We start from the raw sequence: 25,963 nt of genomic DNA, 5'->3' as shown, positions 1-25,963 counted from the left end.
GATGTCGGGTGTAATTGCTTCTTTAAGTAATAAAGCATCCATTATCTAAAAAAGATTGAAGATAAATTTTAAATTTCCAAATGAGGTTAATTAAGTATGCGAGCTACCGCACAGTAAAGGCAAAAAGGTTCAAAGAAGATAGATGAAAACATACAAACATATGTGTGCGTTGGAATGTTAGGATTTTTTTTTTTGAAAATGCAAGCACAAGATAGAAGGTAGCACTGTGAATTAAGTAGGAAAGAGATTGGTTTGATATATGTGTGAGGGTTTGGAAATTTTTTATTACTCAATGGTGCAAAGCTAAAAATATTTACTGACAACTATAGATCATTAACATCCATGCATATTCGAGATATTTATGCAAGTTGGAGATTTTTCATTAATTAGGTAGCAAGGTGCTTCAAGGGTTCAAGAGGGCTATGTCTCCAATGTACATAACTTGTGTACTCATATTTTATGAGGAATATGAAATCTTTGAATGCAAAACCTTACTTTTTCTTGACATATAAGAAACAAAACTTGTCCTTAATTAATTAAGAAGATGGTATTGAGTTTCATACATGTCTTGCATGATTGCCTTTATCTTGCGCCGTTTGTTGGTTGAAGTTCCATGACAAGAAAACCCACAATTTTGTTTTTACTTGACATGTCCCTAAGCATTTCCATTAACACGATCCAAGGAGCCGAGTGACATACACACTCTACTACTTGATTGAGTGGCAACACATACTGCATTCATCCATTTAGCAAGTGTTTCAATTGAGGGAGACGGTTTTGAAGACTTTCATGATTTGAGTGAAAAAAAAGTAGAAACACCATTCATATTTGATGGAGAAATGATGAGAGGAAGTAAAGTGGGAGAGGATAAGATTGATCCAGTATTGTAAATTTTCACGTTTTGGGGACTAAATGATGAGAGCAACCGTGTATGAGTGCCGAATTTTTAAGCCGGTTAGGCATACGATATTGGGTGGAGTGTCGGATATATTTAATAATACATCAAACAAATAGATGAAAATATATTGTATAGTATACTAGCAATATGAACACGCACACAATTTTATTATGTTCAATATCAAGCTATACACATGTATGCACATCCATCTATTAGCATCAAAGCAAAGAAATCAGCCACTTTTTAAAAAAGAGGGGAAAATGTTGTGTGCTTGATTGACGAATTCAACTTTATTTTGTATCGATGCTTACACACTCATCCTTGCTTACTAGCTACTTAAAGATGACCATGAGAATTACTATTAATATTTATAAGTGGGCGAATTGGAAACAAAATAACCATCACAAAGAACAACCACAAACAAGGGTAAAAATGACGAAAACAAAAAAATGTGGTCAAGAAATATTGGGAAACAAAACCAAATAAGTGGCATGGTACGACCATAAATAAAAAGAAGGGAAAGTTAAGAAAATATTTAAATGACATAGCTAACCAGGCAACAATCATAACTGAAAGGCACACACGCGTAAAGAAATAAAAAAAATGCCAAATGTAATTAGCGTGCAAAATGTTGTCATAACGTAAGGCAAAAAAAAGTTGAAAATGGAGATGATGGAAACATGCACGAGTACGAATTCAAATTTAAGGAAACATATTGTGTACTCAAGCACGAGATGGAAGGTAGCACCCATATTTAAGGAGGAAATGGATTGCTTTCATACACATGTAATGGTTGGAAAGGTTTTAGTACATACTCCCACAAAGCTTAAATTATTTCCTGAACAATTACATATAGCTTGAATTTGTGTATACTCAAGATGTTTATGTCATTTCACATACGCCAGAAAAATACCCATATATATAGGTTTGGAAGGATGTTGTTCATTAACTAAGTATCAAGGTGGTTCAAGGGTCCGAGAGGGCTATGTCTTTGATGTGCATTATTTGTAGAATACAATTTTCAAAATATTGTGGATTGATGAAAGCTCTGAATTAAAAAAATCTTACCGGCACTTGACATATGAATTGAACAATAAAACTTGTATAGCCCATCAGCTCATGTTGTGGGATGCTTGGTCCGACTCTTATAGCAAGCGAAAACCCTTTTTTTTTGTTGAGATCACGCCTAAGGATAAATTGTGACCATAGTGATCCAAGAGCCAAGTGACGCACATATTCTTCTACTTGACTGGCTTTCAAAAAGAAGTTCACCATTGAGAGGGACGGTGTTTACGAATCACATACATAGTTGGAATAAAAATGTGGAAACTTGAGAATTGATAGAGAAAGGAGGGGACGAGGTTACATGAGAGAGGCTAAGATGGATGTAATCTTGTAGATTTCCCATCTTGGGGACTATTGATCTTCTTCAATTAAAGGCTTGTTTATTTTAAAATTGGATGTGGCAGAGTGAGAGGTTCAATCTAATGCTTAAGGCAATGGCGGACCTTCGGCTTGACCAACTGCGTCGTGCCCCTCCCGAGTCCAAGCAGTTTTTCCTATTTATCCCTTTGTAAATTGACCAAAAAATCAAGTGAAACTAGCACATTACTTGATTTGGTCATGTGGCCCAAGGACTAGCACTGGTATGAGGTGGAGCAACATGGAAACATCATCTATATCAAATGTCAACATTTTGATGTCCGACATTTAGCAGCACAGAAAGGATGGACATGCGTTGTCGGGAGGACTATTGAGACAAGCATGTATGAAGGGAAAATTTCGATATGACAATTTTAATAAAAGGGAAGAATGAATGTAATGTCGTGAGGTGGACTACCGACACATTCCCATATAAACGACAAATTTGATCCATCGAGTGTGTACGTACGCACGTCCGTGCACGCATAGTACGAACCTAATTAATCATCGAACCAAAAGAGAGCAAAGCAAATTGTCAGCTATTGGACACTATCGGGTGGACAACGTCAGGTCTTCTTAAAAGAAGGAAAATGTCGTATTCAAGGTCGATAAATTCCAATGTATTTAATATCCACACATACATGTATGTCCATATATAATAACGCGTAAACGACAACAAGACCAAATCCATAGCCGACGTTTCTTTTTGTCGTGGATGACTGTCGGTAGAGGGGGTTTGTCGGGTAGACCACGACAAGTCTTTTAATTAACGGTTTTGCTATTTCTAAGCCGACAATTAGGACAGCCCTAAGAATCGTCGAAATCCACGAAAATAGAAATACCATCGGACGGCTTAAGGTAAATCCTGTAATAAGAAAACAATGGAAATTTGTTTGCCGACGCCGTTGTTTGTGCATTGTTATCAAGCCGACCATCTTCTAGACAAAGAATGAGATCATGAAACTTGTCTCAACGGTGGTTGTGACTGACCACGACGATATAGCTGATAGCTAGCAGCACCGCGCACGGCACGAAGTCGAGCACCGTGCACGCATGGAGGCCCAGGTGGTGCTCGTGTGGGACAGCCGGGCAGGGAATGCGCCACGCAGGACCCACTCGCCAGGGGCAGCTGGCGATCACACGCGCAGGATCGGACGGCCAGGGTCTCGCGGGGCCCGGCCGGCCCGACCGCGCCTCTGGCCTATATATCGGCGGAGACTGCCGGACGGGGCTGCGCTCGCAGCGGCCGTGGTCGTATCGGGGAAGCATCCGACGGTGGAGGCGAGAGCGACGCTCGCCACACGCAGTTCCGCTCTCATTCCCTCTCTGCTCGAGCCACAGTGTCTCTTCCCCAACGACTCGTCCACCATTCCCTTCTCCAGTGAAAGGAATCTCCCTCTCTCAGAGCCCCAGTCCCACACCACTTCCTATTGTTCGTCGTTTACACCTTCCGGAAGGCTAAGCTGCATCGCCTAGCTTGCCTCTGTTTGGTGTCTGTCGCAGCCGCAGCTTCAGCCGGTGTCAGTGGTTCTTGGTCGTTTTACTCATCCGTCTACCGCCAAGGTTCTCCATTTCTTGGATTCCGAAGGCTCGCTGTCACCGGCCGGCACGACGCTCTTCGACCCGAGCCCACAGAGAAGCCGGCCACGAGCTGCAGCACCGCCACCGCGCCGGCGAGAGGCGGAGAAGAAGGTAACGAACCGATCGAAAACGGCACCGACGCACGCCGCCGCGTCTTGTCTCTCGCCCTTTTCCGTTCATTTATTTCCGCCCCGGCCGCTTCCTCCTTGCAATCTGCTTTTTTTCTAGTTTTCCGTTATGATTTTTCTCTCTCCCCAGCTAGGACTCGCTCCGTGCCGTTCATCACAAGTCAAACCCCTAAGATAACAGATTTAATTTCAGTTAACCCTTACGTTAATTGATGATTACGCCCTCCCTTATCAGCTAGCTCATGTCAAGTCATTAACATCTGTATATTGATTTCCACCTGTTTTTTCCAGATCGTTTCGTCGTCAGGTGGAGATACTAGACGGTAGAGAGGGAGATACCGGGCTGGTGGTGCAGACACTGTTTCCACGTCGGGCAAACTCGGGGAGGGGGGACAGATAGCCGCGACATCCACCGGTTGGCAGTCAGTTAGCTGCTGTAAGTATCTCAGTCAGTGTGTTGTTGGCCACTGTTTTCCCAGCTCTAATATAACCTCCACTAAAAACTACCAAAACCATTGGTAATCTGTATCGAGAAAAAAGAACCATTGGGAATATTTAGGGCATCCACAATGTATAGATGCCCAAATCTGACACAAACTAGAATCTGGCTAGAAAGTGCAATATGGCAATACCTTCACAGTGTAGCTAGTTCCAAATTGTTTGTAACGTGGGTCCCAAAACTGATATAACTAGTATTAAATAGCTTTTCCCCTCTCAGCAGCGCTCTCTCTTCACCCATCTCTTTCTTCCCCACCACAGTGGAACTCTATTCTTTATTTCATCAATAGATTTGGCATCGGAGCAACTAGTTGCTCCGGTTCCCTCTTCTCTCTGATTTGGAACTACCTCCACAATGTAGGGAACTAGTTCCAAAAGCTAAAAAGCAAATTTGGAACCACTTTTGGCTACACATTGTGGGTGCTCTTAGTGGCCTCCTCTTCGATCATCCCGTTAATAGAGTGTTTAAGGTTACTTGTGGCGAGCCACCTGTGCTATATTCAGCTCATGTTCTTGAAAAAGAAAACTCAAACGCAAAGGATGAAAGTAAGTAGGATGAGGGTGGGCGCCGCGGCGCAGGCACTACTCGATGGGTGGCCGCTTTGCGCCGGGCCCGGGCGCCTGAAGGGGTAAAAAAAGATAAAGAATGTCCAGGCGATACGTTGATCTCGGTGTGGGTCCACCACGGCCGGCGCGCAGGGTAGTCTCATGCATTTGCATTGCATAGACTGTAGCTGCTGATCCGTCTGCTGCATTGCATCAGTGGCCAGTGCCTCGTGCGGCGAGCTAGCCGATGCTGCCGCTGCCGTTTTGTGGTGGAGGAGTCTACCCCATACGCCCCTGTCCACCTTCCTCCCGTGCGCCTCGCGTGGGACACCGCGCTCGATCATCTGAATTTAAACGGGACGGGCAGAGACAGACTACGTCTACCTGTAGTGTAGAGCAGCAGCCATCGTCAAGCTAGCAGAGACGAAAAGACACGTGAGAAGCTTCTCTGCGCGCCGTCTACGCTGCGTATTTGCTACGCATGTGACGTACGGCATGGCTATGGCTTGGCAGTTTGGCATGGCCGGGGGCGTGGCTGCTCTCCGGCCGGCCAGCTGGTCTGATGGCCTGGCAGGCGGAAGCGTCGTCGATGCATGTAGCGAAGGCAGGCGCGCCGTTGAAGATTTTGGTTTGTTGCACTTGGATGATCTGCCTTCTTACTTTGTCTTTATAGTGTCTCTCTGCTATGGTGTTGGATGAACAGGCTGGTGTACATCAGTGCATGCTGCCAATCGACATGGGCGGCTCGCATGCATTGCTCGCAGCAGCACTGTTCCTCTTGCTGCAGGCCGGCCTGTGCCTGCCCCGTTTTAGGCGCCGGCGCAAGCGAGGACCGTGCGAGCTCTCGCCGGCCGGAATACCGTTAATTTGCACGTATAGTTTGCATGCCATGGTCCTGTCTTGCTGCGCGGCGCAAATTGAGCTGCTGGCCAGAGACAATGGATGGGTGGCCAATTTACCACGGTCGTCGCGCGCACACGTGCGGAGACGGACGGACGTATATTGTGCTCGCTCGGCTAGCTCAACAGTTGAGTTGACAGAGTTGACTAGTGTACTGTACTAGCAGTATATATAAGGCTGAAATGGCGCGGTACTAGAATCGAGTAGATGTGGACGTGACGGCACATAACAGTATACTACGGAGTACGTTCTACTGTAGTACTAGTAGGTACTCTACGATACTAAGTTATGCAGTATATATATACAGTAGAGCAAATTTAATGTTGACCTGCAGATCGCAATGTTTGACCATCACATCTTATGGATCGATACATTTGGCTGCATGCATCACCTATCTATTTTATTACTATACCGGAGTTTTCCGTGGGAAATTCCCACCAAACTCTAAACTCTTACTTATTGCTAAAATCATGTTTGATGTACTAGAGTATTAGGCTACGTTAACTGGCGGACCTAGAGAAAATAATAAGTGGGGGCAAAACACAGTTGAGTGGGAGCATTCCTTGTCTAAATTTTGCATAATTTTAATTTTTTTTTGTCTCAAATACAAATAAATCCTATTGAAATTAGATTTTTGAGTGGAAGCCCATGCCCCCACTTAGCTCTACCTGGGTCCACCCTTGTAGGTTAACACCTATTTTTTTTCTAAATCTTAGTGTATCTTCCTCGATCTCTAATACTCTAACCTCTACCGAGTGGATTGGGGGTGATTGGGTAAAGGTAGTGATTTCACCCAATACATAGGGGATTATTCATACTAATCACTGTGAAACCTATAGTACCAAACAAGGCCTTAATATATGAGTTACGAATACAAGCCCGCTAGCAAAAGTATAATCTTCATATATACAAGGTCACTATCTTTTCCTGAAAACTATTCATTAGATTTCTCTCTCATACAATGTTCCTCATTGATGTGAAGGTTGCATGCGGCCATAGAGCTAGATACTACACCACATACCACATATTTTGTTAGCCTAGAACAACGATAAGTTTTTCACAAAATCAATCGTGGTATTTGTTAGTAGAGTTTGTTTTCTTGGTAGTATCTATAAATTCATTGGTCTTGTATACAAGAATGGAGGGATCAGTTTAAATGTAATCCTCAGTTACTACTCCAAGATATTAATTAGTATATTTTATTTTCTTGTTAACTAGAAATCGAGTTTGTGGTCTTGTATACAAGAACGGGGGGAGTGGTGTAAATTTAATCCTTGGTATCTACTCCTAGATACTAGATTTTCCATCCATCCCAAAATATAAGGCGTCTAAGGTTAGTTAAAATTTAAATCCTACTAAGTTTGTCCAACTATTTAATTGAAAAATGTCAACATCTACAATATTGCATAGTCATATTGAGAAAATATACCTTATGGTGAATTTATTGATACTGATTTAGTATTAGATGTTCATATTTATTGTATAAACTTGATTAAATTTAGAAGATGTTGACTATTGACAAAACTTATATGCCTCATACTCTAAATTTTGGGACGGAGGGAGTATTTTGGGACGGAAGGAGTATTAATTACTGCCTCCATTTCATAAGATAAGCCTTATTAATCTAGTAAGAGATTAATATTCACCAAGCTTAACCAATTATATGTACAAAGATAGAAAATTCTACTATACCAAATCAATGTCATTAGATTCACAATAAAAATGTTTTGCCATAATATAATAATTCAGTGTTGCAAGTATTTATTATACGTTTGGTCAAACTTAGAGCATGTTAACTTTGGACTAAATTTATATGTCCTGTTTTATAAAATGGAGGTACTAATTAAAGCAGCTCTATGATACAGTGAGCTCGGTGGTGCAGTAGTTAACCGGTATTGAACGTTTGAGAAAGGAGGGGCCAACGCTGCGCCCAACAGATCGAGAAGAAGATCCAGCAGAAAGATCGAGGAGGAATCGAGCGAGCCAAGATGCTGGCGTGCATCGCCTGCTCCGCAAAGGAAGGCGGGGAGGACGGCTCCCGTGCCGCGGCCACGCCTGCCGTCAAGTCGCTCACCTCACAGGTACGTGCCCTCTCGATCAGTCTCACTCTCTTCATACGCTGCTCTACATGCTACTTCTGGCCGGATCGACTCCAGCTACTGCTTTTTTTAACATTTGCCGGTACTAGTACCTCGCTGCCAATTCCTGTGTCTGCCTGCGTGCGCAGGAGAGATCGCTGGGGATCGATAGGCATAGCCAGTCAGCTGCATAGCTAGGGAGGGGGGAATGGCAGCGAGGAAGAACGCCCTCTGACACTGTGCTATGCTACTAGTTTCAGCGCAGTATTTAGCCTAGGAATTGCCCAAGCAAGGCCACGGGGAGGCAGAACCGAATTGAAACCTCCATGCCCGATCTGTAGGCTAGCTAATAGAGGCTACGTTTGGCAAAAGATGCCAAGGCCCGGGGTTGTTGATGAGAGGATATGCAGACAAACAAGGAGTCGCCATTCCCTGGCTGCATCTGTACCTGTATGACTGTATGTATGCCTGTAGCTAGCTAGCTAGGACCCTTGTGTATGCGGTTAAGCCCTCTGGCATTCTTTTGGCATTTCTTCAGTTATAGGAGTAGTTGATACGCCAACCCACGCAAACGCACTTAATTGACATGAGGTCGGATCTCCTCCTACTCAGGCCAAGCTAGCCAAGGCGCCCAGCTCCGTCGATCGTCCTCTTCCAAGCTTTGCATTGTTTTCTCTGTCCCTAGGAGTGCATGCTCTTGTTCCTTTCTGCAGCGCATATATATGCCATATTTGTGTCATACACATGCATATAGCAGACATGCAGTAGATAATCAATGGATGCAGTAGATGCTAATAATAAGTACAGGTACTGGAGGTTTCTTTTCTGATCTAAAAATACAGGTTTCGCCAAACTTTACTACCACAGTGACAGTGATATGACTGTTAGCTGTCCGGCTAGGTAGGGCACGTCTATTGATCAAAACCATGCGCAGGCATTATGCATCCGAAAGCGCAGCGCGTGAATGACAGTCATTGCGATCGCTTTCTTTTGCATCGCAGAGAGTACATAGAGCGTACCTGGCTGGCTCCATCTTCACGACATTCCTCGGAAGGAAAAGCTCGGTCAAGGGTAGGAGAGGACACGATGCGCATTGAGTACGTAGACGTGGTGGGAGAGAAGGAAGGCTGGCCGGCCGCTAGCTCCCTTTCTTCTTTGCTTGGATCCCCATCCCCCTAGCTGCCTTTGGAACGCTTTGTTCCCCATGGCCATGGCGGGACGACAGACATTCTTTCTCTTTTCTCCATTCCATCCATCTCAAACTCGCCACCGCCCATTCGCTTGATCGTCCATCCCCTTTGCCGTGGTAAAGAGAGATCACTCCACCAATCCGAGCCTGTGAGACGACAGTGCCTGCGTTCATGTGCTGCCGTGTGTGCCCTGGAGATGGACCCCCTGCCTCTGCAACCTGCATCACATTTTCCCCGTGGAAAGGCATGCCGTGGCTAAGCGTTTCTTTAAGCCGGCCGGCCAGGCGCTTTTGAGGTGCTTTGCTTCATTGCTTGGCTGCAAAACCCCTCTCTGCGTGTTCCGTCGAATAAAGCCGGCCCGCGGGCCACACGGTGGGCGCGTGGTCCAGGCCCGGCCAGGGGCTACGGCGGCTCAGCGCTTTAGGGCCCCCAGGATGGGCCTCAACATGGGCTTTGGCGCTTTGCTGCTATGCCGACGTGTCGTGACTGACTTTTTAAGTACGCACGCAACGCATAATGCAGATGCGTGCGGCGGGATCGGATCATACGCTGCGGCGAAGCATGCATGCGTCGGCATCAATGTCTGCAGGTTCCTTGTTTCAGACAAAAGGGTTAAAGTTTTCACTGATCAATCCTGCGTGATCGCTATATCTAGTTGTGTATATGTACGTAGCGTGGTCCTTTGTACAGTTCTGCTACCAGTAGTAGTAATCTGTGCTCTACCTGTAGGCTGTAGCTTTCTGAATTGGTACCAGTAGTAGTTCTGTGCTCTACCAGTTCTGATACTCCTACATACCCCCTCTTTGGTCTCAACTTATTCGATCGTCATGCGTGATAGTCAGTTAGTCACTCAAAGGCAGCCACTAGCTAGTCAGCAATCAACAAGCATATCCTTTTCTTAGGCAATCTACCGATCGATCCCAAAGCTTGTTAAAAAATTCACACGCACTTGTGTTGCTAACTGACTAACCACGGCAGCGACTTATGCTAATTCCAGTCATAGCTGATGTTAGATTACACTCACTAGTCGTATGAGCGCGCAGTTATTGTCTTATTAGCGACTTAGTGAGTGGTGGCTAACTGGGTTCCTACGTACCTGCGTACTGGTGCAACAATGTGCTGCCTCCAGCTCAAGGACATGGTGCTCAAGTTCTCCGGCTCCGGCAAGCAGTACAAGGCGACGGCCGGGAGCCCGTCATTCAGGGGCAGGGGCTACGGCCGCCATTACCCTGGCTTCATCGACGACGCGACCTTCACGCCGGCGAGCAGGTCCGCCGTCGATGGCGCGTACGCGAGCAGCAGGGCGGGCGCAGCGGCGACGGCGGCCAACGGGGGCGCGCGAGCCGCCACGTCGGCGACGTGGGACATGACCGGGCGCGGATGGCCGGGCATCGACGAGGAGGACGGTGGCGTCGGGGTGGACGTCGACGCCGCCGTGCCCAGGGAGTGGACGGCGCAGGTGGAGCCCGGCGTACAGATCACCTTCGTCACGCTGCCTGGCGGCGGCAACGATCTCAAGCGCATCCGCTTCAGGTAATTGTTGCTGATCAGTTTCGCATTTGCATTCGTCAAGTTATGCATGCTCAAGTGTTGAACTGGCCCGATCGTGTGACGTGTGCTGCGTACGTAGCCGGGAGATGTTCAACAAGTGGGAGGCGCAGCGGTGGTGGGGAGAGAACTACGACCGCCTCGTGGAGCTGTACAACGTGCAAACCTTCAGCGGCCGGCAGCAGGGGGGCTCCACCCCCACCTCCTCCGTCGACGACTCAGTTCTGGTACGTCGGTAGCACGAGAAACATTTTGCTCGCCTGAACTGATCCATCGTCATTCGTCAACGACATATGCTGATCCATCAATTAATTGGTTGGGTGCTTGCTTTGCCTGCAGAGAGATTCGTCCTACTCCCGGGGCGGCTCCACCCGGGCAGAGAGTCCGGTGGCCATGATCCCGCCGCCATCCTCGTCGCTGAGCAGAGACCCGGTGTCCCGGAGCATGTCGTGCAAGGCGATGATGCCTCCGCCGCCGCCGTCAGGCAGCAGCTACGCCGCGGGGCCTTCCACCAGGGCGGCGCCGTGCTACCCGTACGCGGCGGCCGTGCCGGACCCGTCCGACCACGTCTGGGCGCACCACTTCAACATGCTCAACTCCGCCGGCGGAGGCCCGTCCTCCTATGACCCATCGCGCGCCACCACGTCGTCCCGTGACGAGGCGTCCGTGTCCATCAGCAACGTCAGCGACACGGAGGCGACGGAGTGGATCGAGCAGGACGAACCTGGCGTCTGCCTCACCATCCGCGAGCTCGGAGACGGCACCCGCGAGCTCCGCCGCGTGCGGTTCAGGTATGCACCCCACCGGTCATGCACGTACATGGCAAGCTTAGTTTCTTGGTCACGTTCGATCTCATGCGTGCTTTCCTATGCTTTTGCAGCCGGGAGAGGTTTGGCGAGGACAGGGCCAAGGTGTGGTGGGAGCAGAACAGAGACAGAATACAAGCTCAGTACCTGTAATTCGTCGATGCAAACGCTCGATCTGCATGCTTCACAAGTTAAGCTAATGGCCGAAAGAGTGCGTGAGGGAAGGATATCGGGATAGATCGAAAGAAATTAATCGTGATGCTTGGGTTGGCGAAATATGAAACTTTTGTCTGATAATCTCTAGACGTGCTCCGCTGCGTTGTGTAGACTGTAGACATGTATAAACTCAATATGCTCAACTATCTTTGGCTCAGTTTACTTTGCAAGGCATAAATTTGGTTCATTCGTTGGTTCAGTTTAGTTTTGTGATTGTACATTTGTTGGTGGGAATTGGTCGGGAGATAATAATTTTGTGCGTCCGAATGTTAGTCTGAATGTTAGCACGAGTGAAGAAATGAGTCCTAGTTAAGTGGCAAGGCTAGCGAGTGCGCAGTCAACCCACCCGAGTTTGAATCCCCATCTCGCGGTAATTTCGCAGGGAGTGGCGGACTTTAAACCGGGTTATCATCCTAGCGTCCATCTCCGGGAAGAGTCTCGTCCTACATAACAACATATAGCCAAGGGGGGATCATTCTCCCATTGGTCAACGTTTTAATGTTAAATTGTAGCGACATGTTGGTGGGAGTTGGTTAGGAAATAATGAATTTGTGCAACTCGAGTCCTATACATCAATGGAATGTTTCGCTGCCTCCCTCAGGTCCAACTAGGCTAACGGGGCTTGCCTGCATACGACAGAGTAGAGTGGGAACTCCTGAAAGCTATGATGCTGAAACTGGGTTTTGATATCGAATGGATAAACCTAATGATGGAATGTGTACATTCGGTAAGGTACCGAGTTCGTTCCAATTCTAGTTAGTGTTGGTAAATCTAGTTTATATTTCAGTCCTAACACCGGGGCTGAAGTAAGAGAGGAGGTTTGCAATGTTCCTCATATTAAGACAAAAGCTATATCAGATAGATACCTTGGACTACCATATATTGTGGGAAGTGATTGTTTCAAGTATTTGATTGCGAGAGTACAAAAAAATCATCAGCGGACGGAAAGAAAAACCTTTATCAATGGGTGGTAAGGAGGTTCTTCTTGGAGTAGGGGCACAAGAAATACCAGCATATGTGATGTCTGTATTCAAAATTCCGAAAAATATTTGCAAAGGAATAACATATGCAATCTCGCAGTTGTGGTGGGGGTGATGATCTTTATCGAAAAATGGTGGGGTGATGATGTCAATGATAATAAGGTGCATTGGTTTGCGTGGTTGAAAGGATCGTATGTCGCACCTAGAGGGGGGGTGAATAGGTGCTACCTAATTTTTAGTTCTTTTTTCAATTTAGGCTTGACACAAAGGTAAATTCTCTAGATATGCAACTAAGTGAATTTACCTATATGACAAGGTAATCAACTACACAAGATATAGCTACACAATATAAGAGATAGAATAGGATAGAGGTAACCGAGAGTGGAGCACGCGATGACACGGAGATGATTCCCGTAGTTCCCTTCCTTTGCAAGAAGGTACGTCTACGTTTGGAGGAGTGTGGTTGCTACGAAAGCCAAACCAACATCCACGAAGGCTTCACTCAGATCTCCTGTGAGCAACGCCACGAAGGCCTAGCCCACTTCCACTAAGGGATTTCCTCGAGGCGGAAACCGGGCCTTTACAAGGTTCTTGGGGCACACATCCACAACCGAATTGGAGGCTCCCAAATCTGTTACAACACAACAATCAACAACAATACATCAACACAAATCAACTAGGGATCCAAAGAGGAACACTAGCAAGGGGGCCCTCAAGCATATGAGGGGGAAATGAAAAACGCTTCGGTCTCCTTTGATTCTCCAAAGCACAAGTCATTTGGGTGGTTGAGGGAGGAGATCTGGCTATTTTGGTGTTCTTGGTGGCTCAGCAATGGAGGATGAAGTTCTTAGGGTTTGAGCAACCTTCCAAGGTAGGTGAAGGGGGTCTTTATACCCCACCAACATTTCTGCCCGTTGGAGGTGAATCGCCGGCAGTGCCGGCCTTGAGACGCCGGCAGTGTCGGCCACATTTCTGAACCAGCAGGTCGACAGGCAGGCCGGCAGTGCCGGGCCAGAAACGCCGGCAGTGTCGGGGTGCACTCACCGGCAGTGCCGGCCTGGAATCACCGGCAGTGCCGGGGTGCACACACCGGCAGTGCCGGCCAGGGCCAGACTCCAGGTTCTTCCTTTTTCTTTTCTTCCTTTTTGAGTGGGTCGAGATTTTCCTGTGGTATCTTTTCCATATCTGTAATCCACTTAGCACACGGTTAAATTGTCACCGGTGTTGTTAACAAACACACAAAACTCAGAGATCATGAAATGTTCTTTCAATCTCCCCCTTTTTGGTGTTTGATGACAATACCGGGATTTTGCAAAGTAGAGAGCAAGAATATCATTGTGTTTGACATGAGAGAGAAACTCCCCCTAGATGTGTGCATGCGAGAAATTTAGTGCAAGAATATATATATGCACACATTAGGTATAGAGCAACTTCAACTTTCAAGGTAGAAAGCACAATGCTCATAAGACATAAGACAGATAATGTATGGGAAAAGATAAAAGTTGAGATGTTAAGATCATACCCTTTCATACTGACATCCTTAACATTTCAAGACAATAGTCTCAATATCATGAACAAGAGTCCCATAATCATATCAAGTATCAATTTGAGATAAATCCATAGACAATATGAGATATAAGATGATCATACCAATCCATGATAATACTCTCAACCATATAGAATACCGAAAACCATAGCAATAGTTCATTCACTCAAAGGTCTTGCCCACCACACATAGGACACATAAAACACAAGATAAGGTTCAACATAAACATAGAAGATAAACAGAGGACACAAGATTTAACGGAATGATAAAAAGCAAATGCTTGTGCCCTCAAACCCTAGCAAATCCCGTGCAAGTCCTACTAGACCTTCTTCTCCCCCTTTGGCATCAAGACACCAAAAAGGAGAAAAGAAGCGATGCTACTCGTCCAATGAAAGCTCACTCATCCTCCGTCTCTTCATCGTCTTCAGACTCGGCGGGCTCAGCTTCATCATTAGTGGGGCGCCGACGGCGAGAAGGACCGGGAAGCCCAAGCTGTTCAAACTCAGTCACATTGCCATGCTTAGAGATCCATTCTTCTTCGGGAGTGATGACTGCTGGCGTGCAGTTGACGTGGGAGTTAGAAATCTCTGTGATGTAATTTTCCTTCACGTCCCCGGCAACGGCGCCAGAAATTTAGCTTGACACGCGTACAGCACGCGACCGTTGGGAACCCCAAGTGGAAGGTGTGATGCGTACAACAGTAAGTTTCCCTCAGTAAGAAACCAAGGTTTATCGAACCAGTAGGAGTCAAGAAGCTCGTTGAAGGTTGATGGCGGCGGAGTGTAGTGCGGCGCAACACCAGGGATTCCGGCGCCAACGTGGAACCTGCACAACAGAACCAAATTACTTTGCCCCAACGTGACAATGAGGTTGTCAATCTCACCAGCTTGCTGTAACAAAGGATTAGATGTATAGTGTGGATGATGATTGTTTGCAGAAAACAGTAGAGCGAGTATTGCAGTAGATTGTATTCGATGTAAAGAATGGACCGGGGTCCACAGTTCACTAGTGGTGTCTCTCCCATAAGATAAATAGCATGTTGGGTGAACAAATTACAGTTGGGCAATTGACAAATAAAGAGGGCATGACCATGCACATACATGTTATGATGAGTAGTGTGAGATTTAACTGGGCATTACGACAAAGTACATAGACCGCTATCCAACATGCATCTATGCCTAAAAAGTCCACCTTCAGGTTATCATCCAAACCCCCTCCAGTATTAAGTTGCAAACAACAGACAATTGCATTAAGTATGGTGCGTAATGTAATCAACAAATACATCCTTAGATATAGCATTGATGATTTATCCCTAGTGGAAACAGCACATCCACAACCTTAGAACTTTCTGTCACTGTCCCAGATTTAATGGAGGCATGAACCCACTATCGAGCATAAATACTCCCTCTTGGAGTTACAAGTAACGACTTGGCCAGAGTCTCTACTAATAACGGAGAGCATGCAAGATCATAAACAACACATAGATAATAGATCAATAATCAACATAGCATAATATTCCATATTCATCGGATCCCAACAAACGCAATATGTAGCATTACAAATAGATGATCTTGATCATGTTAGGCAGCTCACAAGATCCAACAATGATAGCACAATTAGGAGAAGACGACCATCTAGCTACTGCTATGGACCCATAGTCCAGGGGTGAACTACTCACACATCACTCCGGAGGCGACCATGGCGGTGAAGAGTCCTTCGGGAGATGATTCCCCTCTCCGGCAGGGTGCCGGAGGCGATCTCCTGAATCCCCCGAGATGGGACTGGCGGCGGCGGCGTCTCTGGAAGGTTTTCCGTATCGTGGCTCTCGGTACTGGAGTTATTCTCGACGAAGGCTTATGTAGGCGGAAGGGTAGGTCAGGGGGCGCCACGAGGGGCCCACACAACAGGGCCGCGCAGCCAGCACCTGGGCCGCGCCGCCCTAGTGTGGCGTCGCCTCGTCGCCCCACTTCGTTTCCCTTTCGGACTTCTGGAAGCTTCGTGGAAAAATAAGATCCTGGGCGTTGATTTCATCCAATTCCGAGAATATTTCCTTACTAGGATTTCTGAAACCAAAAACAGCAGAAAACAACAACTGGCTCTTCGGCATCTCGTTAATAGGTTAGTGCCGGAAAATGCATAAATATGACATAAAGTATGTATAAAACATGTGTGTATCATCATAAAACAAGCATGGAACATAAGAAATTATCGATATGTTGGAGACGTATCAGCATCCCCAAGCTTAGTTCCTACTCGTCCCGAGTAGGTAAACGATAACAAATATAATTTCTGAAGTGACATGCTATCATAATCTTGATCAATACTATTGTAAGCACATGTAATGAATGCAGCAATTCGAAGCAATGGTAAGACAATGAGTAAACAATTGAATCATATAGCAAAGACTTTTCATGAATAGTACTTTCAAGACAAGCATCAATAAGTGTTGCATAAGAGTTAACTCATAAAGCAATAAGTTCAAAGTAAATGCATTGAAGCAACACAAAGGAAGATTAAGTTTCAGCGGTTGCTTTCAACTTGTAACATGTATATCTCATGGATAGTTGTCAACATAAAGTAATATAATCAGTGCAATATGCAAGTATGTAGGAATCAATGCACAGTTAACACAAGTGTTTGCTTCTAAGACAGAGGGAAGTAGATAAACTGACTCAACATAAAAGTAGAAGAATGGCCCTTCGCAAAGGGAAGCATTGATTGCTATATTTGTGCTAGAGCTTTTATTTTGAAAACATAAAGAGAGCATAAAAGTAACATTTTGAGAGGTGTTTGTTGTTTTCAACGAATGGTAGTGGGCACTCTAACCCCCTTGCCAGACAGACTTTCAAAGAGCGGCTCCCATGAAATTTTTATTTTTGGGTGGCACTCCTTCCAACCTTGATTTCACAAACCATGGCTAACCGAATCCTCGGGTGCCTGCCAACAATCTCATACCATGAAGGAGTGCCCTTTTATTTTAGTTTTATTTAGATGACACTCCTCCCCACCTTTGCTTTCTCAAGCCATGGCTAACCGAATCCTCGGGTGCCGTCCAACAATCACATACCATGGAGGAGTGTCTATTTTTGTAAAATTATGAAGGTTAATTAATTTGGGGCTGGGAACCCCATTGCCAGCTCTTTTTGCAAAATTATTGGATAAGCGGATGAAGCCACTAGTCCATTGGTGAAAGTTGCCCAATAAGATTGAAAGATAAACACCACATACTTCCTCATGAGCTATAAAACATTGACACAAATAAGAGGTAATAACTTTTGAAGTGTTTAAAGATAGCACTCAAGCAATTTACTTTGGAATGGCGGAGAAATACCATGTAGTAGGTAGGTATGGTGGACACAAATGGCATAGTGTTTGGCTCAAGGATTTTGGATGCATGAGAAGTATTTCCTCTCAATACAAGGCTTAGGCTAGCAAGGTTATTTGAAAAAAACACAAGTATGAACCGGTACAGCAAAACTCAGATAAAATACATATTGCAAGCATTATAAGACTCTACACCGTCTTCCTTGTTGTTCGATCCTTACTAGAAAATATCTAGACCTTAGAGAGACCAATCATGCAAACCAAATTTTAGCAAGCTCTATGTATTCCTTCACTAATAAGTGCAAAGTATATGATGCAAGAGCTTAAACATGAGCACAACAATTGACAAGTATCACATTTTTCAAGATATTATACCATTTACCACTTGTAGCATTTCCCGTTTCCAACCATATAACAATTTAACGAAGCAGTTTCAACCTTCGCCATGAACATTATGAGTAAAGCTAAGGACATATTTGTCCATATGCAACAGCGGAGCGTGTCTCTCTCCCACACAATGAATGCTAGGATCCGTTTTATTCAAACAAAAACAAAAATAAAAACATACAGACTCTCCAAGTAAAGCACATAAGATGTGATGGAATAAAAATGTAGTTTCACTAGAGGAACCTGATAATGTTGTCGATGAAGAAGGGGATGCCTTGGGCATCCCCAAGCTTAGATGCTTGAGTCTTCTTGAAATATGCAGGGATGAACCACCGGGGCATCCCCAAGCTTAGAGCTTTCACTCTCCTTGATCATATTGTATCATCCTCCTCTCTTGATCCTTGAAAACTTCCTCCACATCAAACTCAAAACAACTCATTAGAGGGTTAGTGCATAATCAAAATTCACATGTTCAGAGGTGACATAATCATTCTTAACACTTCTGGACATTGCACAAAGCTACTGAAAGTTAATGGAATAAAGAAATCCATCAGACATAGCAAAACAGGCAATGCGAAATAAAAGGCAGAATCTGTCAAAACAGAACAGTCCGTAAAGACGAATTTTTTATGTGCACCAGACTTGCTCAAATGAAAATGCTCAAATTGAATGAAAGTTGCGTACATATCTGAGGATCACTCACGTAAATTGGCAGAATTTTCTGAGTTACCTACAGAGGCTACTGCTCAAATTCGTGACAGCAAGAAATCTGTTTCTGCGCAGCAATCCAAATCTAGTATGAACCTTACTATCAAAGACTTTACTTGGCAAAACAATGCAACAAATTTAAGATAAGGAGAGGTTGCTACAGTAGTAACAACTTCCAAGACTCAAATATAAAATAAAAGTGTTGTAGTAAAATCATGGGTTGTCTCTCATAAGCGCTTTTCTTTAACGCCTTTCAGCTAGGCGCAGAAAGTGTGTATCAAGTGTTATCAAGGGACGAAGCATCAACATCATAATTTGTTCTAATAATAGAATTAAAAGGTAACTTCATTCTATTTGTAGGGAAGTGTTCCATACCTTTCTTGAGAGGAAATTGATATTTAATATTGCCTTCCTTCATATCAATAATAGCACCAACAGTTTGAAGAAAAGGTCTTCCCAATATAATGGGACAAGATGCATTGCATTCAATATCCAAGACAACAAAATCAACGGGGACAAGGTTATTGTTAACCGTAATGCGAACATTATCAACTCTCCCCAAAGGTTTCTTTGTAGAATTATCAGCAAGATTAACATCCAAATAACAATTTTTCAATGGTGGCAAGTCAAGCATATTATAGATTTTCCTAGGCATAACGGAAATACTTGCACCAAGATCACATAAAGCATTACAATCAAAGTCATTGACCTTCATCTTAATGATGGGCTCCCAACCATCCTCTAACTTCCTAGGAATAGAAGCTTCACGTTCTAATTTCTCTTCTCTAGCTTTTATGAGAGCATTTGTAATATGTTTTGTAAAGGCCAAATTTATAGCACTAGCATTAGGACTTTTAGCAAGTTTTTGTAAGAACTTTATAACTTCAGAGATGTGGCAATCATCAAAATCTAAACCATTATAATCTAAAGCAATGGGATCATTGTCCCCAACATTGGAAAAAATTTCAGCAGTTTTATCACAAGCAGTTTCAGCAGTTTTAGCAGTTTTAGGCAGTTTTGCAGGCTTTGCATTAGAAGTGGAAACATTGCCAACACCAATTATTTTACCATTGATAGTAGGAGGTGTGTCAACATGTGAAGCATTTTCATTGCTAGTGGTGGTAATAGTCCAAACTTTAGCTACATTGTTATCTTTAGCATTTTTTCTTTTTCCCACCTAGCACGCAATTCGGCCATCAATCTTATATTCTCATTAATTCTAACTTGGATGGCGTTTGCTGTAGCAAATGACTTAATATCTTTATTTTCATTAGGCATAACTTTCGATTTCAAAAGATCAACATCAGCAGCAAGACTATCAACTTTAGAAGCAAGTATATCAATTTTCCCAAGCTTTTCTTCAACAGATTTGTTAAAAGCAGTTTGTGTACTAATAAATTCTTGGGATTTCTATTTTCGTGCCCTCAGGTCCTTAGTTGTACTCAGTTTTCCCCAGCTCCTTAGTTTTTCCTCAGTTTTCCCCAAGCCCTTGTCTGAACCGCAGAAGGAGCTCGGACGGAAGGAATCCGTTAAGTTGACCGTTCCGTGCTGACGAGTGGGGTCGTGTCGTTTGTGGGGTCGCGTCGTGTGGGACCGCGTCGTGTGGGGCTGGTAGGAAGGGACCGCGTGGGACAGGACGAGGCCGTGTTTGTGTGGCCGTAGCATGTGGGGCCGTAGCGTGTGGGTCCGGGACGGGGGCACGAGTGGTTTCTGTCTCTTTCGCCCAGATTAGCAGTTTTCAATGTACCTTTTTCCTCTCTATCGCTCGATCTCATTCATATTTGATAGCCCAAATTGGTAGCAAATCTAGAGCAGCTTCTCCTTCTGTTTTTTAACGCCATTCATTTCTTTATGCCTTCGTTTTTACCCAATCAGGTAGGAAATCTAGGGCACAAATCCAGAGAAAAAATATAGGATAAGCTGCATACAGCAACCAATATAGCATAGATATATTCAGGACAGATCCAAAAGTAGTACCGATAGATCCAACATAAGCTACATTTTACATGAAATTAAGCTGCTCTACAGATAGAGCAGTCACATACAGAGAGTGCAGTAGGCACGTTCAACGCCTCCAGGTAGCGCGTGTGACTCGCTTGGAGGTTGCGCAGGTGAATCCCAAGTGCTTTGTGTTTGGCCATGTACGCATGCACGTTCACGGTCCTTCCAACTCTAGCGCCACATCTGCCAATGGATTCAGCATGGTTCACCAGGGAGTTGAAGTCGGTGGCGCGGAGCTTCCTGTTGCATAAGGGGCACTTGTAAATGCCTCGAGCAAAAGGGCCATCGTAATGGCCGGACCGCAACCTCCCGAGGACGTGACGAGTCTTGGTGTGGAAGGACTCGTCGTCATTTGTCGACGTCGCTGCTCCACCTGTCACGTAGCACCAAAGATCGTGCAAAAACACGGAGTCAATTGCAACGATGATGGAACAGAGAGTGAACAAAAAATCATGCATGATAATATGGGCTCGAAAAAAAGAGGTAGCCTCAGTTACATTGGACACACTTATATCCAGGATTTGAGTCAGCAAACCAAAGATCATGCACAACAAATTTGTACACACCAATTGTTTACTGACCAAACCCTGAATCAATTTATGCCCAAATATTCATCATCATCGGCACAAATCTTAAACAAAAGCAAATCACAAACACTAATAACGCAAGATCTAACACAAAAGGATCGAACTAGGAACAGATTTAACAGTAATAACGCAAGATCTAACAAAAAGGATTGAACTAGGAATGCACGAACCGTAATAACGGTAGATCTAACACAAAATGATTGAAATGAGATAAGAACAAGGGAACAAAGGGTTACCTCCGGCTCGTTGTCGACGATGGTGGTGTCGTAGGGGTTCTCCGGCGCGTCGTCGCACTGGTTCGTACGGGTCCCAATCGACGGGGGCGGCGGCCGATGCGCCGGCTGCTACGATGGAAGCAGCGACAGGGGCCTGGACGGGGGCGGCGGCTGATGTGCCGACAATGGGCATCTCATTCTTCTCCATCGCCGGCGGTTTTCTTCGGGGTTTTCTTCGGTTGTGGAGAAGATGATGGGACAGGAGAGGCGGTTGCAGTGAGCCAGTGAGAACGTGCGTCGAGGGAGAGAAAGAGGGGCTCTATAAAGACGAAGGTGGCGTGTACCGCAACACGCGTCCGCTATGCACGGCAACACGCGTCCGCTATGCACGGCTGCAGCGTGCACCGCTACCCGAGTCTAACCACAGGACGTTTGGTGTACTCAGTTATAACCTCGGGCCTTATACGTAAATTTTATCTGTACTCAGTTTTCCCCTCGAGGACTTAGACCGGCAAGTGCAATATACTCGGTTTACCCTCGTAGCTGGTCAACGAGAGAGTCAACAAATGAGATTAACATAGCTAATTGAGTCATTTCATGCGCAAAAAAATCCAAAAAATAAAAACATAGTGGCAACTACTCATGGAGTCTTCGTACGCAACCTCGCCACCTAGAAAACCTTAACAAAAATATAAAAAAAAAGTTTTACCACAAATTGCCACTTCTCGAATCACTAGTGTAGCTATGAAGATGCATGGTTTTCCACCCAAACCCCTTTGCAAAACATCTTTCCCAAAACATAGTTTGTCTAAATGATGCCATAATTGTCACACTCATGTATATTTGAATTGCAAATAATTTGATGTAGCCCAATATGAATTATATTGTACAAAACACACATTTTTCATTTTGTAATTCTTTTGTTTGAATCCCTTAGTCTATTTACTATTTATGTGCCCTTGGATTCTTAGTACTACTCGGTTTGCCCTCAAGTACTGTCACAAATGCTCTGAGAAGCCCAAACTTATCCCGATTGGTTGAGCCATTGTCACACGGATCGACTCCACGAACCGTTGATCCACCGATCTAACGGGCAAGATACCCCTATCCGTCTCTTCGTGGCAACCTCTCTCTCTCTCTCTCTCTTCGTGGCCACCCATCTCTCTCTCTCGTTGGTGGAGAATGCAATGACGAGTTTGCCACTTAATATAGTTTGGGATATAGTATTGGTATAAACATGAGGCATACATATTTGCGGATTTCGGTGATTGCATTATTTGTCAGCCCTCTAACAATTATCAACTATCTTGAGCTGTCCTTTTCTTTTAGGGAATATAGTTTGGGATATAGTATTGGTATTTTGAAAAGGCCTAAAAGTGGTATAATTTTGTTATAAACATGAGGCATACATTTTTGCGGATTTCGGCGATTGCATTATTTGTCACCCCTCTAACAATTATCAACTATCTTTAGCTGTCCTTTTCTTTTAGGGAATATAGTTTGGGATATGGTATTGGTATTTTGGAAAGGCCTAAAAGTGGTATAATTTTGGTATAAACATGAGGCATACATATTTGCGGATTTCGGGGATTGCATTATTTGTCACCCCTCTAACAATTATCAACTATCTTGAGCTGTCCTTTTCTTTTAGGGAATATAGTTTGGGTTATAGTATTGGTATTTTGAAACGGCCTAAAAGTGGTATAATTTTGTTATAAACATGAGGCATACATTTTTGCGAATTTCGGCGATTGCATTATTTGTCACCCCTCTAACAATTATCAACTATCTTTAGCTGTCCTTTTCTTTTAGGGAATATAGTTTGGGATATGGTATTGGTATTTTGGAAAGGCCTAAAAGTGGTATAATTTTGGTATAAACATGAGGCATACATATTTGCGGATTTCGGTGATTGCATTATTTGTCACCCCTCTAACAATTATCAACGATCTTTAGCTTTCCTTTTCTTTTAGGGAATATAGTTGGTAATTTCGGTGAATGCACACACTAACTTTGAAAACAACTACAAGTACATGTAATCGAATAATGGATTTGTAACAAGGTATCCCTTGTAACAACTTCTAGCGCACGGTGAGCAATGATAAGAATCCGATCGTAATTATACAACAAAAAAAACAACCAGCCATCAGATTAGCTTGCTTCTTCAACTCGATCAGCTGCCTTAACTGCTTGTTCATTTTCTTCAGTTCTCCCTTCACTTCCACCATTTCTGCATTGGGAGCATTAGGCATAATCGGAAGGTCCCTAATCGGAACGGCTCCTCTCTCCGCCGCATTCTCTACAGCAAGTCCCCCCTCCCAAATTGCGCCCCCCAATAGCGCCAATTGATTCCTGCAACTGAAGCCTCTGAACGTACACATCGATCCACTCGAAATGCCTGCATTTCTTCAAGATCTGAAAACAACAACGTGAACCCTAAATCCCGAATTCGAGGGAATAACAAGAAAATCGAGAGAAAACAGAGAAATTGGAGCGAGATCTAACCTTATCCCCCTCTCTATATGGCAAGCTCTCGCATGCAACGAACTCACGTCCACGGTTGCCGTTCTCGTCCGTCTTACAGATCGACCGCTTCAGAGGCTCCTGGCGTGGGTAGTCAGGGCATCTTGTCAAAGGCACGGGTCCATACTGCGGCCATGAAGAACGGGAGGTCGAAGAGAAACTAGACATCACCCGCCTACCGGAGAAGGGCTGCCGCTGGCGGAGAAGAAGAACAATGGGGCGCGGAGAAAGAAAGGCGAAGCAATGGCACGGGCACGGGCGCGGGGCTGGCTCGGGCTCCCATTTTGCAACGGTCACCTGGGTAAGCTGTGGGTCCGGCGCACTTAACGTGGACAAGTTGTGGGTCCCACGATGATCTGGATAAGTGAAGACGTGTCCACTGCGGGGCACCAACAGCGGCCCCACTTGCCAGCACCAACCAACGTCAACTAACGGGATTCCTTCCGTCCGACCTCCTTCTGCGGGTTTCAGACAAGGTTTTGGGGAAAACTGAGGAAAAACTAAGGGGCTGGGGAAAACTGAGCACAACTAAGGAACCGAGGGCACGAAAATAGAAATCCCTAAATTCTTTAAGCATGGCTTCAAGTCCAGGGGGTGTATTCCTATTATTGTTGTAAGAATTCCCATAAGAATTACCATAACCGTTACCATTATTATAAGGATATGGCCTATAGTTGTTACTAGAATTGTTCCGATAAGCATTGTTGTTGAAATTATTATTTTTAATGAAGTTCACATCAACATGTTCTTCTTGAGCAACCAATGAAGCTAACGGAACATTATTAGGATCAACATTATATCTACCATTCACAAGCATAGACATAATAGCATCAATCTTATCACTCAAGGAGGAGGTTTCTTCGACAGAATTACCTTCTTACCTTGTGGAGCTCTTTCCGTGTGCCATTCAGAGTAATTAATCATCATATTATCAAGAAGCTTTGTTGCGGTGCCTAGAGTGATGGACATAAAGGTACCTCCAGCAGCTGAATCCAATAGGTTCCGTGAAGAAAAATTCAGTCCTGCATAAAAGGTTTGGATGATCATCCAAGTAGTCAGTCCATGGGTTGGGAAATTTTTAACCAAAGATTTCATTCTTTCCCATGCTTGGGCAACATGCTCATTATCCAATTGCTTACAATTCATTATGCTACTTCTCAAAGATATAATTTTAGCAGGAGGATAATATCTACCAATGAAAGCATCCTTACATTTAGTCCATGAATCAATACTATTCTTAGGCAGAGATAGCAACCAATCTTTAGCTCTTCCTCTTAATGAGAAAGGAAACAATTTTAATTTTATAATGTCACCATCTACATCCTTATACTTTTGCATTTCACATAATTCAACAAAATTATTAAGATGGGCAGCAGCATCATCAGAACTAACACCAGAAAATTGCTCTCTCATAACAAGATTCAATAAAGCAGGTTTAATTTCAAAGAATTCTGCTGTAGTAGCAGGTGGAGCAATAGGCGTGCATAAGAAATCATTATTATTTGTGTTTGTGAAGTCACACAACTTAGTATTTTCAGGAGTACCCATTTTAGCAATAGTAAATAAAGCAAACTAAATAAAGTAAATGCAAGTAACTAATTTTTTTGTGTTTTTTAATATGGCAAACAAGACAGTAAATAAAGTAAAGCTAGCAACTATTTTTTTGTATTTTTTTTAGTGCAGCAAACAAAGTAGTAAATAAAAGTAAAAGCAAGACAAAAACAAAGTAAAGAGATTGGAGGTGGAGACTCCCCTTGCAGCGTGTCTTGATCTCCCCGGCAACGGCGCCAGAAATTTATTTGCTGGCGTGCAGTTGACGTGGGAGTTAGAAATCTCTGTGATGTAATTTTCCTTCACGTCCCCGGCAACGGCGCCAGAAAT

General features: G+C 44.5%; 1 protein-coding gene across 2 annotated transcripts; it reads left to right on the top strand.

Moving 5' to 3' along the window:
• Nucleotides 1-3,557: 3,557 nt before the first annotated feature.
• On the top strand, nucleotides 3,558-11,998 carry LOC127336344 (protein Brevis radix-like 2). Of its 2 annotated transcripts, XM_051363150.1 has the most exons (7): nucleotides 3,558-4,012; nucleotides 4,321-4,465; nucleotides 7,839-8,054; nucleotides 10,371-10,774; nucleotides 10,872-11,016; nucleotides 11,129-11,580; nucleotides 11,670-11,998. In XM_051363150.1, exons 3-7 carry the CDS (start codon nucleotides 7,962-7,964, stop codon nucleotides 11,746-11,748), a joined length of 1,173 nt encoding a protein of 390 aa, XP_051219110.1. In that variant the 5' UTR covers nucleotides 3,558-4,012; nucleotides 4,321-4,465; nucleotides 7,839-7,961; the 3' UTR covers nucleotides 11,749-11,998. The 2 variants fall into 2 exon arrangements, with proteins under 2 accessions (XP_051219110.1, XP_051219111.1); XM_051363151.2 differs by lacking the exons at nucleotides 3,558-4,012; nucleotides 4,321-4,465 and adding an exon at nucleotides 7,200-7,306.
• The last annotated feature ends 13,965 nt before the right edge of the window (nucleotides 11,999-25,963 follow it).

This window comes from Lolium perenne, chromosome 2 (genome assembly GCF_019359855.2).
Source record: "Lolium perenne isolate Kyuss_39 chromosome 2, Kyuss_2.0, whole genome shotgun sequence".
Lineage (NCBI taxonomy): Eukaryota > Viridiplantae > Streptophyta > Magnoliopsida > Poales > Poaceae > Lolium > Lolium perenne.
This window is presented reverse-complemented; position numbering and strand designations above follow the sequence as displayed.